Source organism: Sorex fumeus, unplaced genomic scaffold (assembly GCF_029834395.1).
Source record: "Sorex fumeus unplaced genomic scaffold, SorFum_2.1 ptg000043l, whole genome shotgun sequence".
Taxonomy (NCBI): Eukaryota; Metazoa; Chordata; class Mammalia; order Eulipotyphla; family Soricidae; genus Sorex; species Sorex fumeus.
The window spans coordinates 33,902,113-33,918,456 of NW_026606100.1; the positions used below are offsets into that span (position 1 = coordinate 33,902,113).

At 41.7% G+C, this 16,344-nt stretch overlaps 1 protein-coding gene across 1 annotated transcript in view; it reads left to right on the plus strand.

The window, feature by feature from the left end:
* The window catches only part of CFAP58 (cilia and flagella associated protein 58), a 104,608-nt gene extending 89,841 nt beyond the window's left edge, over positions 1–14,767 (plus strand). The window contains exons 16-18 of the mRNA XM_056120319.1: positions 7,392–7,511; positions 10,165–10,298; positions 14,659–14,767. Coding sequence (XP_055976294.1) covers positions 7,392–7,511; positions 10,165–10,298; positions 14,659–14,767 — 363 coding nt within the window. The remainder of the gene's footprint in view (positions 1–7,391; positions 7,512–10,164; positions 10,299–14,658) is intronic.
* The last annotated feature ends 1,577 nt before the right edge of the window (positions 14,768–16,344 follow it).

Sequence of the window (16,344 nt, forward strand, 5' to 3'; positions counted from 1 at the left end):
TTTATCTGAATATTCCTGTTTGGGTTTACAGACTGTCACCATGTAATGATGGGGTTCTCTGAAGCTAATACTGTAATTAATTTCTTACTATACTCAGCCAATATTGACAGTGAACCATGCTATTGTTAGCATTATTTGGCAGAGACTCTTGCAACAAAAGAATCTATAACCATGTTTGACAGTTTGTCCAACCAGAAGAATGGGATGTTTAGGAAAAGAACACAGTTTTTAGGATGGACACAGTATGGTTAATGCTGTCAAGAATTAAGAGCATTAGCTTTTAAGTCAAAGAGAAAGCTAGATTCTATCTGCCCACTTCAATCCCCCACCCCCACCCCAGTATAGCTGCTCATAAAATGATTTGAAGAGTGGGGCATGCTACAAAGTGTTATTTATGGTGTATTATGAAAAACTCTGAGTAAGGAAATGCCAAACAATAGATTTAATCTTTTGTTAGTAGGGAAATAATAAACTATTTATGATTTTCTTATGATGTTTTCGTTGACATATGGTACTTCTAACCTAGTGACAAATTAATTGACTTGGTTTAAAAGGAAATGGAAACAGTTAATGAAGAAGGACAGGATATGTATTACTAGGCAGCTGGTTCTGCCACTGCTGGCTTATGGAGACAATATACATCGGACAGCTAATGAGTCTCTGTTGCATAAGATAGATTCTCTTTATAATAGAATTGCACGCTTTGTCTCTAAATGGGGTTATTATACACACCATTGCACAATGTTTGAAGAGCTTGGTTGGCCCTTGTAGAGGGTTAGGAGAGAAATAAATTGAAAAACAATCGTACTTAAGACCTTCAATCCATCAAACACTCCATATTTATCTAAATTACTCGCACGTTCTCCCAAAATAAAAATCTGCATGATACACATGGCTAGAATGTTAATGATGACCAGCCTTCATGTTGGCTTTATTAGTTAGGTTTTCTATTGTCCAAATAGAGCAAAATGCATGCTTGTAGAAGAAGTTCAAGCCCCTATTCCGTTCTGCTCTTCATACTTTCACTTGTCTCTGACCCTGAAGTTTCACTGGTTACTAGCAACACATGTGCTTTGCTGGGTTCCAGGTATTTAACTCTCACAACTTTCTGAATTTGAATACTCTGATAGTGCCAATTCATTCAAGTTTTTTACTTCTCCTCACATAGTCTAGTTGCTTCTTTAGCTTTTAAAATAAGTCTATTTCAAGTCTTTTACACCCTAGGAAAAACAAAACAAAACAAAACAAAAATTGGATGTAGTCACAAACAAAAGAACTGTACTTTCACTTTCTCTGATCATGCAGATATCATGCAATGAGAGTGACATGAACAGAGCTCATACTAGGCTGTAAATCAGGACAGAGGGTATCGACTCCTACTCTGACCTGGCATACCTTCCACTTGGCTTTGAACTTGCCTTCTTCTGGTTCCATTTTTCTATGCACATTATGAGGTAGTATTATGAATGAATGATGTAGCTCACTTGGATTCAGATTTATTCAGTGTTCTAACTTGCCTTCCTGCCCCACTGGAGGTAAAGTTACATGGGAAATGTTGATTAGGACTAGATTTAATTTTGACCTAAGGGATTTGGACTTGGAATTCATTTGTTCATTCCCGTTTGACCTCGGAATTCTCACCTGTGTGGGTGGCAATGCTATTAGTTTCCTCCTGTCTCTCTTCTCTGGAGCTCTTGCCTCTCTCCACTGGGAACCACTCAAAAAGAATTACATCTGTAAAACATTGGCAGGTTCTTGGAGTAAGATGATCTTTTCAGTTTAAGACATTATTTGATCCCATATCAGATTGCTTTCTCCTCATCATTGTGGGGTTCTTCTCAGGTCTGCTTCTAGCACAGGAGAGAGAAAGCCGAGCTGAAAGAAATGGGAAAAACAGTTTCCTGGGCTGCCCCTCCTATTTATTACCCTCTCAAAATGGAATTTTGAAGCCTTGTCAGAAGTGTTATTTTTCCAACAGAGCAGGCGTTAAGAGGCTATAGAAAATAAACTCACCTCCCGATATCTTCCTTATTGCCTGCTACATCCATTTACTGGGAAGATTATATTGTAAGGGGTGGCAAAAGGTGTTGAACAGCCCAGGAAAATCACCACTTTGTAATTCTATTTGTTCAAGCTTTCTGTTTTTGTATGGGTTTTAGGATTTTCTTGTCATTTCTGAAATTATTTCTTTAACAGAAAGTATTATTTTGCTGGGTGTTTCTTGGGAAACTTATTCCATCCAACCAATTTTTAAGTTGCATACTTTTGAAAATTGAGCTGTGTCATTTGTAGTCAAGTTTCCATAATTTTGGTCAGAAAAAGATTGGAAAGGGAGAGGCTGGAGAGATAGTCACAGGGGTTAAGGTGCTTGCTTTATATTCATTTGACTCTTTTTATCCGTGGTGCTGGGTCCCCTTGGCACTGCCAGGAGTAGCCCCTGAGCACACCCAGTGTGGCCTCCATCCCGCAAACCCAAAAATTGAAGAAGGGAAATGGAAAGCAAACAATGACTAGTAAATTTTCTTTTACCTAATTTTTTCAATGACACATGTTCTCTGGGGAAAAAACAAACAAACAAACAAAAAACAGCAATAAAAAAACAAAAAAGAGCACAGACTATTTGATGTTTATTCTTAAAATACTTAGCTCTATGTATAATTTAGTTTTCATTTGACTAAAGTTTATTCAATGAGAACTTTTACCTGTATTTCCCTATTAACATAACCATGTTATGTTAAACTTGTTATGTTTCAAACCATGTTATGTGTAACTTAAGGAAACATGTACAGAGTAGGTATGCTAGTCTTTATCAATATTTGTTTAGGCTATTGCAGTTTAGGGAAATGGGAATTTGTAATTGTAATTGAGATATCTTAGAAATAAATAATTGCTTGTATATAGTATCTTAAGTTCAACAATTTGAAAACATGCCATAAGCAATTAAACTTCAAGGTACAATTGGGAATTCTCTATTGCTGATTAATACTAAGGCATTTAGCTGTGACTTTCTTTGAGTTCCTAGGAAGCCCTTTCTTTTAGTGCTTTCATTTAGTGCAGACTCTAGTTTTCCTGGTTTTTGCCTCCCCCCAAACCACTTTCCATACCTCTTTTCTTTTTTCCAGTCCTATTTTTTTTTAATGTAGGAGTACTGCTATTTATTCAGCCACTAGCTTAGCTGATTGAATTGGGCATAAACTCCACCTTACTTTTTTTTTTCACTTTTTATAATTTTATTTATTGAATCACTGCAAGAGCAGTTACAAAGCTTTTGGGTTCAAGTCTCGGTCATACAATGAAATGCCCACCTTCACCAGTGCCCATTCTCCACCACCAAAAACCCCTGTAGACCCCCATCCCACACCCTCCCTCTACCTGTGGGGCAGATGATTTCCACGTTACTCTCTCTCTACTTTGATTACATTCAATATTTTGACACCAGAACCACCATTATTATTTGGGATTTTACCCCAAGACTCAGATCTGCTGAAAAAGCAACACTAGAAAACTTGTTTTCTATTGCTATGAATAACATATGGTGTCGCTTGGCTGCAGCAGTGGCCGCACGATTTTGGAATTTCAAAGTTTTAACAATTAAATCTGGAGGGATTTCTGCCAAAACCTAGGTGGAGGGACAGCACCCTTTCCCCCACCTGGATTGGCCTGGTGACAGTAACCTACTGCGCAGTCCAGACGCATTTCTGCCAAAAGCCGCTGGGTTTTGAGATTTGTTTCTGAGTCTCTGGCATCAGGAGCCAGAGAGGCCATTTGTGGTCGGCAACTCAGGGTCTCACTGGGACGGGATGAAAAGGGCCGGCTCCACCCCCATCCCATGAGGCCCCATGTGTCTTGTCACTGTGGGACCAAACCTGACTGTCCAGTGGCCTCTGGAGGATGATGGCCACTGAGTCGCCAGGGGGAACAGGCCAAGGCACGAAACCTGTTCCCAGCTGGGGTGGCCCGGTGCCGGTAACCTACTGCAGGGACCGGATGCATTTCTGTCAAAAGCCATTGGGTTTCTAGATTTGTTTCTGAGTCTCTGGGATCATGGCCGTTAAGCAGTTCGATCAGGAACCAGATAGGCCATGCCTCCAATTACATAGCTGAGCCAGAGTTAGTTTGTGGGTGTGTCTCCCACATACCTAACTTTTGGCTGTTTACTTTCCTGGTAAACTTTGCCCCAAGTTTTTGGGGTCTGGCCAAAGGCACAGCAGCAATTTTGGGGTATCTGGAAGTCTGAAGGCACCATAAGGCTGCTGATGCCCTTGCCTCACAGGTACAGATTGACCTGCTGGTGGCACCATACCCCCTACCAGTCCCATTTCTTAAAGGACTCCCTTTATATTTTCCTTAGATTTGTTCTTCAACTCTAATTCTTGCTCCTCAAATGTTTCTGCCTAAGGTCATAACCTTACATTTATATATAAATTATATTTATTATATTAGGTCATGTTTCTGCTCCGTATAACCTCCCACCATACCCACCCCCTCCACATACCACAACCACCACTCTTAAACATCTGCCCTTTGTTGATTAGGAGGGCATTGAAGTACTCTTCCTTGTTCCCCTTCTCTGACTTTTCCTTACTTCTACCCTTCTCCTCCCTATGAGCTTGGTCTTCCCAGAAGTCGGTTTTACCCGTGGTCCTGGCCCACCATGGGAGCTTCCCTGCAGGAGGGGTCTCACTGGGATGGGATGGAAAGGGCCAGGAAAGGGCTCTGACATGACCACCTTCTGTCTTTGACTTCCTCTTCAGTTCTTCGTCCTTTCCAACTCTTCTTCTTGATTTCTCAGAGGGCCTAAACCTCTAATCAGACAGGGATTATGTTATGATATGGTATTATGATAGTATGATAGTAATGGCTCATGTTCTGCTTCTCTTCTTACCTTTCTGCCTGCAGGACCATTCGAACTCTCCACTCTGGGGACTCCAGAGTCACCTTTGTCTCCTCCTTGCCTGGCTCCTCCTTCCTATTTCCACTCCTTCTCTCCCTATTCCCTCTTTCCTCCCTTCTTCCCTTCCATTCTTCCCTCCCTCCCTCCCTCCCTCCCTCCCTCCCTCCCTCCCTCCCTCCCTCCCTCCCTCCCTTCCTTCCTTCCTTCCTTCCTTCCTTCCTTCTCCTCCCCCTTCTCTCTTTCCTTTCTTGTCTGGTCATTGGCCAAGTTCCAAGGGCTCTTTCTACTTTAGTACTCTCTTTGCACTCACTTACTTTCCATCCTAATGACTTTTTTTTCCTTTTTGGGTCACACCCGGTGATGCACAAAGGTTACTCCTGGCTCTGCACTCAGGAATTACCCCTGGTGGTGCCCTGGGAACCATATGGGATGCTGGGAATTGAACTCGGGTCAGCTGCATGCAAGGCAAATGCCCTACCTGCTGTGCTATTGCTCCAGCCCCATCCTAATCACTTTATTTATTATTTTTTTATCATTTTTTTATTAGTGAAACAGCATGAGGTACAGTTATAGACTTATAAATTTTTGTGCTTGGGTTTCAGTTATACAATGATCAAGTACTCATCCCACCACCAGTGCCCATCCTCCTCCACCATGGGTCCTAGCATCCCTCCCCCCCCCATCCCCCCCCCCCCCCCCGTCCCACCCTGCCGCTGTGGCAGGGCATTCCCCCTTATTCTCTCTCTTCTTTTGGGTACTGTGTTTTGCCAGAGAGGCATTGAGTGGCAATCATGTTTGGTCTATAGACTACTTTTAGCATGTCTCTCCCACCCTGGGAGGGTCTTCACAACACCCTTTATTTGGTGCTCTCTTCTCTATCTGAGCTTCCTTCTCACCTAGCACATGTGGCTGGCCTTCAAGTCATGGAGCAAAATTCCTGGTACTAATCTGAGCCATTCCTGGGTGTTAGTCTCCCATTTTGTTGCTTTATGTTCCCCAGATGAATGCAATCTTTCTGTGTCTATCCCGCTCTTTCTGACTCATTTCGCTTAACATGATACTTTCCATGTAGTACCACTTGTATGTAAATTTCATAACTTCATCTTTTCTAACAGCTACATAGTACTCCATTGTGTAAATGTACCAAAGTTTCTTTAACCAGTCATCTGTTCTCGGGCACTCAGGTTTTTTCCAGATTCTGGCTATTGTAAAGAGTGCTGCAATGAACAAACAATTGCAGATGTCACTTCGACTATACCTTTTTGCCTCTCTGGGATATATTCCCAGGAGTGCTATAGCTGGGTCAAATGGGAGATCAAATTCTAATTTTTTGAGAATCGTCCATACTGTTTTCCAAAAGGGTTGGACCAGCCTGCATTCCCACCAGCAGTGAAGGAGGGTCCCTTTCTCACCACATCCGCGCCAGCACCTGTTGCTTTTGTTCTTGTGGATGTGGGCCAGTCTCTGTGGTGTGAAATGATATCTCATTGTTGTTTTGATCTGCATCTCTCTGATGATTAGTGATGTAGAGCATTTTCTCGTGTGCCTTTTTGCCATTCGGATTTCTTCTTTGCGAAAGTTTCTGTTCATTTCCTCGCCCCATTTTTTGATGGGGTTGGGTGATTTCTTCTTGTGTAGTTTAACCAGTACCTTGTATATCCTTGATATCAACCCCTTGTCGGGCCATCCTAATCACTTTAAATGCAACTTTCTTCACTTTCCTATTGTCCAGGTACCTTGAGCTATCTCCTCATTATGTTCTCTGCTTCTCCACCCAAATTCTTCCTTTAAAGATAATCTCATTTTGGACTTCCAATTGCCTGTTCCAATGTGTCGCAAACCACATGTTAGATGAGCCACTGGGTGGCCTTGACCTGTGGGCCCAGTCTTTCCACTTTGTTCTCCCTCCTTTTGCCCTGCACCCCTGATGCAGACTCGTCTTTCTGCTGTCCTGTCACTGAGCAAAAAGTTCTCTTTCCTCTCTGTCTAGGGAAGACTTTGGCTCTTTCATTTTGCTTGTTTGTTTGCCTTCCTGTCTTTTGACCTCCCTAATGGTGCAGTGCATAGAAGGCCAGATGGCGTTGGGGATCGAACTTTAGTAAAGGGACAATTCAAGTAGCATTTTTGTAATATTTACTCTCCCCCACCCTCTATCCCCTACACTTCCCCCAATACCACCAATTCTTCTAATCCCTGCTTCTGCTCACTGGCCAGTACGCTTTTCTGCCAGCACTGACCTTGTGACACAGACATGTAATTCTAACTTTAGGCTGAGGGGCCCTTTCTCATTCTCATTTCTTTGCATTCAAATGTTGGGCATATGCTTGGACCTGCGAGACCTCTCTGCACGGTGGGGTTACTCTCAAGGTGCACAGAACTGGTGTGGAGTTGTGCAGTCACTTTAGATGCTTTCACATACCCTGCCTGCGCTGTTGAGGACTCTTTCTCTGTCTCGATGGGGTCATTTATTTTCACCTGTGGAAATGCTCTTTACCAGGAAAAGGAGAAACTGTACGTGGAACTAAAGCACATCATTGCCCGGCATCCTGGCCCCGAGGCCGCAGAACAGCTCCAGATCTACCGACACACGCTTCGGGAGAAGACCAAGCAGCTGAAAGTGAGTGGTGGCTCTGGCCAGTGGAAGGATAGCCACAATGGGGGGTGGGATGGGGGGCACACCTGGACCAGCCCCCTCCCATATGACAAACTTCAGAGATGTCAGCTTTTAGAAAGTTTGGTCCCAGGAGGAGCAGGTCCAGCCTGAGACACCCCTTTGCCCTAGACTATAAGGCCTGGCCTTCTGCACCCCCAATTTTCACCACCTAAAAGAGGGAGGTGAGCAAGCGAGAAAAGAACTGGGGAGAAAATGATGGTAATGGAATGGAAATTAGGGCTTGCCTGGATCTCAGATGAACTGAAGGGCTTGGAGTGTGAGGAACAGAAGGAAATAGCTGAACAGCAGTTATCCACAAAAGTAGTTGTCTGAACCAAAGCAGGGTCTTGCTGTTCTATTCTAATGGTAATAAATGCACACAAAGTCTGAGCTATCCCCCAGCCCCATGGCCCTAATTCATCTATCAATTAAGTAGCCATGAAAGGGAAGTAAAATTGTGCATGAATTCTTTCAACATAAAATTTCCTTCTAGCTTTTATAAGAGCCTCAACTGGGGAGATAGAATGTTTTACACATGCCTTTAAAAAGTTTTCTCAAGAAAATTCTGCCTCTTACCTGAGCGATAGCACAGCATGTAGGGCATTTGCCTTGCATGTGGCTGACCTGGGTTCGATTCCTCCACCTCTCTCGGAGAGCCCGGCAAGCTACCGAGAGTATCCCGCCTGGATGGCAAAGCCTGGCAAGCTTCCTGTGACGTATTCAATATGCCAAACACAGTAACAACAAGTCTCACAATGGAGACGTTACTGGTGCCCGCCCGCTTGAGCAAATCGATGAACAACGAGAGGACAATGCTACAGACAGTGCTATCTGTGCAGGAGTGGCTGGTCATTTCCATCCTGCTTCCCGGATGAAATAAATGCCCTGATACCAGTATAGTCCTGATTCTTTCACAAATAAGATGCTATAAATCATGTCCTTTTGCTTTAAAAGGGCAGATGTGACCAAAGTCTAATTAGAGCATTCCTTGTCAGCTCTCTACTCTGTGTACATTTCACAAGAGGCATCCTGGGACATAAATTGAGTTTTGCATGAGGCATAAGATTTTGATGATTTCTACCCCTTTAAACAATGGAATATTTCAAACTAAATAAACCCTGGTTCTTTTTCTCAGGGGTGGGCATAGACAGGAAAAGCATGTGTCTGCATTCACACTACCATGGAGAAACTACGAAGGTGCATTTAGTGGCTCATGGGAGACTTGTTATTTTAACCCTTAAACTTGGGAAATCTAGATTTTTGCTTTGACTTAAATGTAACCTTGTGTGGAAGAGGCTCCAAGGTGCGTGGTATGGGGTTGGTCTATTACTCTGTCCACATGACTGTGGACTCTTTTTTAAAAAGGAAATTCTGTATTCACTGGAAAGGGGGTCATTGTTCCTGAGAGTTTAGCTCCTAAGACAGATTTTCATCTAAGACAAGGGTCATATTCTTGGGACAGAGAGATAGTGTAGGGGTTAAGGCACTTGCCTTCTATCCTGCCTGACAACCCTTGTTCAGTCCCCAGCACCACACATGGTTACCACACATGGTTAGCACCAAGCATGACCAGGAGTGATCCCTGAGCCAGTCCTGAGCACTCCCTAGGTGTGGCCCCCAAATAAATTATATTCTTTAGCTCCAAGATAGAAGAGTCATTGTCATAGCATGAGACATAAATTTTCAAAAGCTGGGACACACTCAAAAGGCACGTTATAATCACAAGCAAGAGGAAAGAAATATAGCATGCACCTTAGCTCAACAGTCTTCTCTCTCTCTCTGTCTCTCTCTGTCTCTCTCTCTCTCTCTCCCTTTCTTTGTAGAGCTTTCCCTCATTTGAGCATGCTTTGTATGTTCTGTTCAAATGAGTAAGTCCTCACTCTTCCTGCCCAAATGTAACCCAGCAGCATCTACCAGACATAAGAATAGGAGTGCAGATAAACTCGTCTATTGCAGTCCCCCTCCACCCCGTGTACATTTGGCTTCCCCCTGCCTCTTATCAGCTAAGCTGTAGGGCTCTGCTTTGTGGTAATAAGTGTCTCAGAGCCTGGATAGAGAGTCTATGAATCAGTCCCAAACCCAGAATCAAAAGGGGAGAGGAGTTTAGCAGATGAGCAACCTAGGAAAACGCAGAGACTCAAGGCTAGTTCATGGCAATGGGGGTAGGATGATTCCAGAATATATATTTTTTAAATGATTCATATTCTCTAATGATGTCTGACTTGAATGCTTTTAAAAAGAAAAAAAGGTTTTAGAATACTTTTGTATAGTATGTCTGGGAATTTTCCTGTCCCTACTCACTATGTACCTTGAAATACTCCCATTCACTTTGATCATGTTTGAATGTTGCCTGATGGTTTTTCTTTGAAGCAGGGGAATGAGGTTTCATTTACATTTGTCACCGGGTCTTAGGAATCTTCAAACCTAGTCAAGGTTTTTACACAGATGTAGACTTGGAACTGGAAGAAGAATGCAGGTGAATTATTTAGGCCTGGTCATGGTTTTGCACCTTACTGGCAAAATTAAAACTGGCAAAATTAAAAATATTTTTGAAAAAAAAATGGCTAGTTGTCTCAGAATGTATCTTTTGTTAATGCTGCTTTCTTTGCCACATTAGGTTTTGTCTTCAGAACTGAATATGTATGAGTCCCAGAGCCAAGAATATAAGTATGAAATTGAAAAACTTAGCAATGAACTGCTGAATTTAAAGAAGAAATACCTTGCTCAGAAACGTAAAGAACACATTCAGCGGTAAGAATTGGTCATATGCTTTACTAATTCTATTGTGTTACTTTGTTGTCCAGAATTATTTGAGGATGAGTCCCCGAGTCATTGCAGATTGCACTTTGGCAAAGTAAGATGAAACAATGCTCCTCCCTCCCCCTTCCTGGTCACTCATAGGGTTCAGGTCTATACCCCACCACAGGATTCAAATAGGCATCTGTGACTATCTACTCACGGGTGGTCCTATTAGAGAGCAGAGGGAACGTCATGGGGTTTGTTCTCAACTTTCTTTTCTTGGTTTGGAGGTAATGGTGCCATAATTAGGTTTGCAAACAAGTCAGGCTGTTTTGAGCTGAAGAACCAACCAGTCACATTCCAAGTCGAGTGCAGGAAATTTTGCTAAGGGGTCTTGCTTATAATCATGAGCAGTTCATGGATAATTTTCTCCTGTGCCTTAAGTGCTCTCTGACTCATCTCTTTGTCCAGTAACTGGCTTCAAGTCCTGCTGTGGGATGTCTTCATGAGTGCTTATTCCTGTAGGATGTGATGATGCAATAAATTGGTTGGACATTTGGGGCTTTGCTTTGTTTTCATAGTTTGCCCAATTCCCGGTGTAAGAGCAGGCTCAAATAAGCCAGTAGGTTGAATCTTGAAACTTGGTTTGACTGGGTAGCAGATGAGCTGGTTCATTCTGTAGTGGCTCACCTTCAGGGGTGAGAGTCATGTGTGATATTTCACCCATATATACACTTCCGGGTCTGCTGCGAGATGGTTTGAACACATCTGCCCTGTATGATTCATTCACACAAATAGCTATTTAAAGTAACTGGTTGCAAATTCATCTGCCCGTAAAAATCTACTCTTCTTATAAATCAGAGGAGTCCCCCATTCCACATTTAGATGCCCCTGCCTTGGTAGAATAAAATACTGCTAAAAATTATAGCTAATTATATGAATCCGTCTTAATGTGACGGCCTAGCTGCGTCTCATTCTGAATTGTGGTTGAGATTTATTAAACAGGCAGATTCTCAGACTGCATTTTCAGAGATTCAGATAGAGCAGACTGGGGCCCTGGCTGTAGAAAGCTCCTATTTAATGAATATTGGAGTAGAAACACTACAGGTTTCTTTCAGGCTTGGATGGCAGTGTTTCTTAGGCTCAGGGACCTGCACAATTTTGTTGACACACCCTTACCAGTAGAACAAACTGAACCTTAAGACTACTCTTTGGATAACTGAAAATATTTTAAAACATTTTTTAAATTTCAAATTTTGAATACTTTTTAAAAAAATCACCAATATTTTAACTTATAAATTCCATGAAAATGCTATTGTTACTTTACATACTGCTTATTCAGGGGGTGACTTTTAATTCTCAAATATCAAAGAAAGTATAAATAGAATCTCTTTTTCCTTCTTCCCCTCCAGCCCGTTGGTGAGTCCTTTCAATTCTCAAGTGCAGGCGCATCATTTTGGAGACCAGGGATCTGGCTTACTTAGCTATAAGTTGGTTTTGCTGAAGCATTAGTTCCTTCTGAAGCCAATTAACTTCCCTGCCTTGACTCGGGCTTTGGCCTATTCTTTGGTTTTATTGATCCCCCCACAGTTGAATAGACACTGAACTAAGCTAGGGGCACCCTTCTGTAGTCCCAACCCTTCCCAATAACCCATTTACTGGCACACCCCAATCATATCTACCCCTCATGACACTCTAATGGAAGTAAACTATAATGAATCAAATGAAAAATTCAGTTTGTTAGTTGTAGTTGTCATATTTGAAGTGCTTACCAGTCACATGGATGAGTGGACTCCAACCTTGGGCCCCAATGTACAGGTCCTTCTGCCTATGTGGGAGGTTTTCCTGCAGAGATTGCTCTAAAAACTAGGCCTTTGTGGTCCCCCTTCTTTTAATTTTTGGTTTTGGGGCCACATCTGGCAGTGTTCAGTAATTATTCATAGCTCTGGCTCAGGTATCACTCCTGTCAGTTTGGGAGTCCCCTAAAGTATAAATAGAATATGGTGTGCTAGGGATTGGACCTGGGTTGGCCATGTGCAAGGCAAATGCCATATCCATTGTGCTGGTTCAATGGATCCTTTTCCTCTTCTCATCTGCTCCTTATTTGTAGACGCTTTGACCTAGTTAGGACTTCATTGGTGGTTCCATTTGGTTAGGGATTCCTGGAGGTGAACAGAGAAGTTAGTTTGGGGTAGGGTGGAGTGAAGGGGGAGAGAAAGAGAGAGAAAGAGAAGAGAGAGGATTGAAGAGAAAAATGCAGAGGCATGAACAAAAGTGCTGAGATGGTTTAGACTAGAAGGAAGAAAGCTGAAGGGAGTAATTACAATGGTTTGTAAATACATTAAAAATAATATTGAGGAAGCTTATTCCCATTACTCAGCTTAGACTAAGCCAGAAACATTAACTTAAATATCTTCAGATGGGAAAATTTAGGTCATTTAAGGCAAGATAGGCAGGGGCCTGGGTGGTGGCGGAGGGGTGTATTGGAGTGGGGCAGTGAATAGAGATGGGTGGGGCAGGAACCCCATCTCACCATAGGCAGGAGGTGGCCAATTTGCCAACGTACTGGAAGGAATTCTTTATGCTGGACTGGCTCAGGGCTAAAGTCGTCCTATTTATGAGAATGGTTTTCTATAATAATGAAATCAATTTTGCTAAAGGAAAGCTGGATTGATTAACCAATTCTCTATAGGTTCTCTCCAAATGGAATAATTTAGAATAATCACTGTAGAAGTTCTTCCCAAACTTGCTCTTTACAAATTAGTATTTTATAGAATTTCCTTCTTTAAAATTTTTATTTATTTATTTTTTTCCTTCTTTTTTTTAACCACCTACTTTTCTCAGACACCTGATGTATATACCCATGCACATACCATTAAATCAAGACCCCAGTCCTCAGACAGGTCCAAGAATCAAGAATCTGCCCCCCTCACACCACCCACCCCAAAGGTACAATTCAGTCCCCTACAGCAAATCATTCCTAGTTGTCAAATTAAATTTTTGATTTTTGTTTGTTTTTGTTTTGGGGCCACACCCAGTGGTACTCAGGTCTTCCTCCTGCCTTTGCACTCAGGATTACTCCTTGTGGTGCTTGGGGGACCATATGGGGTGCTAGTGATCAAATCTGGGTTGGCTGTGTATAAGGCAAGGGCCCTACCCGCTGTATTATCTCTCTGGTCCATTAATTTTTAAGAAAGGATTCCAAAGATGTTTTTCATAAAATCCTTAAACGTACAATAGATAATTTGAGTAAATTTGAAGTACTTTGCCAGGAAAATTGAATGTATATGCAGTGTTTAATTTTTTATATTTGTTATTTTATGTTGGAACCACATCAGTGTTGCTCAACGATGGCTCTTTGTGATGCTCAGGGGACCTTGATGTGCTGGGGATTGAGTCTGGGCCTTCCACACACGAAGCATGTGCTCTAGCACTTCCATCTGTTTTTGGGTCCCTAATGGGGATATATATTATAGAAGATGCATTGTAGATTTTAGGGTAGAATTTCCTTTGCCAATTGTAGCTATTTTATTTACCTTTCCCTATTTCTTTTTTTTTTAATCTCTCAAGTTGTGGCACTCAGGTGGTCCTGCCCTCCCCCATTCTCCCTCCTTCCCTGGAATTCTCGGCACAACTGGGCCTTCAGTTGGCATATGGGCAGGAGGATGTGATGCTTCTGAGGCCCAAAGTGTTGGGGATATCAGGCTACTCAGGGGCTCCAGAGCTGCACCCCGTGATAATCAGGAAACCATATGGTCCCAGGCATCTAAGCCAAGTTGGGTGCATACCTGGCATGTATCCTAACCATGAGATTATCTGTCAGCCTCTCCCAGTTAAAATTTTTTTACTATTTTAAACATTCCTAATAATAGCTGATGCTTGTTAGGAAAAGTTACAAAACAATTTGTATTTTATAAATGTTCAAGTTTGATGAAGATTTCTTATGCATGGTAAATATTGATAAGTTTCCCCTGGAACTTTGGAATATAAAAGTTGATAAATGATGAATTAGTCATTATCATTGAGCCAAGGGAAATCTTCTGACTAATCTTTAAAACTAAACAAGTATTTTATAAATCAGGAAGATGATTACAAGTCTGAAGCTGTAGGCCCATAGTGCTTGGGTTATAATGAGGTTTTCAGTCCCTATTTAGATCAGCATTAGGAGGGCACATTTAATTGTGTCGTTCTCTAATTCCATGTGTTATTGATGAACATCTAATTAGATTTAAACAACCACCTTGTTTAAGACTGGAAGCTTTAATCAAAGCAGTTTTCAGTGGCTAACACACCCAAAGAGCTTAGAGAACATGAAACTTAGAAAAGGAAAAAGATATTAAGGAAGTTAACTTTCATCCCCTCTCTCTTACAGAAACAAAGACAGAATGCTCACGGAACCTTTCACAATGCCCAGACCAAATGTCTCCCACTACGCCGGGGGTGGATTTCCTCTCAACAGGTCACCCAAGGTGAAGTCCTAACTGGATGCTGCTGGCTTGGTCCAGTTGAACAGTTTCTAAAATTCACAATCTGGAACATCACAGAGGAATCTTTTCCAGATCCCATGGATCACAAGATACATAGTTTGGAAAACCAGTGCTGTGTTTCTGAGATGAAAAAAATGTAGAAGTATCGCAATTATATTCATAGAAGAAGGATGTTGCTCTACTTGGTATACCTGGATACTAACAGATTGTAATTATTTCTATTCAGTTTGGCTGACCCATTTCATGAAGCAAATCTTTTGTTTCTACCATACTGATTGATCTGATATATACCACATCGAGACATTCCATATGGATGAAGCTTTGGATCTTAATTTCTCTACTAAAGACATTATGACACTCGAAGTTTTTATATTTAAAGAATATTTTGGAAGTGCAGTACCTTCTTAGTAATAAGAATCTCCTTTATTTAATTTTCTCATCAACAAGTCATCACCTAGGATTTTTATAAAGAAGAATAAACTCTCAAGTATTTAAAAGCCATTATGAGGATGATTTCTATATAGAATTCTTTTAAGGCCTGGGGCATGAAAATGTATTTCAAGAGACTAATAATTCATCATAAAATATTTTTTTAAAAAGCTTTGTAAGATATTTTGATCTTTGTTTTGGGAGAATATGTAAAGTTTAAAACTACTGTAAGAATTTTTTAGCATGCAGGTTTGATTCAGAGGAACTGGAACTGTGAGATGAGTTTGGTCTGGTATCCTCTGGAGACTGGGATGACACAGAAGTCTGTCTGGCTTCAAGGTTGCAGACTAGCATTTTTAGATGGTGAATCTATTGTGTTTTTCTCTTGAAGTCACCATTAAATGAGAATAAAGTTAAAGTTTCCATATAGAGTGGATTCGTTCAGTCTTAATAAGTGAGGACACTCTGAACATCCATCTCCCAATAACTTAAATTCAATAATTTTTGAAATGTTGGGAAGTGGATTATTTTTTTTTATCATACTCTGATACTCGTTTCCTAGGTGGGGAGAGGTAGACTTAGTGACCCCAAGGTATTTGTTCAGATTATCCAGAGAGGTGGAATCTTCTGTGTATTCTATTGTCTCTCAGTTTATCTCTCCCAAACAAACTCAAAGCAATGATGGCCATGGCAGTGGTTTATTCTGAAGTCATCCCAGAAAAGGTAAGAAGAGTGGAGAAGCAGGACTGAGAAGTGATAGGAAAACCAAGCTATGGTATAATATACGGTCAAGTTCTGTTATGGGAGACTGCATCTTGCAGGAACCTCTGAACACAATATGATCTTATCTCAGAACTGTCCCTAGCAGGATGAGGGAGCTGGAGTAAGTATATGCCCCGGATTATTAGTCATTGGGCAAGGACTTCTAAGGCTCTACTTTCCTGCTGGTAAAGTAGGGTCTGCCATCCTGGGGGCAGACCTTCAATAAAGATCAGTATGTACTGACAATGGGAACTGTAAAAGTGGTGCAGGGCTAGAGAAAGGGTTGAATAGCATTAGCTTCTAATTTACTTCCCAGTGGTCCTAATGGGAGACTATAGCTGGAACTCAGCCTCCAGTATAGCTGGTGGCCCCATAGTGGA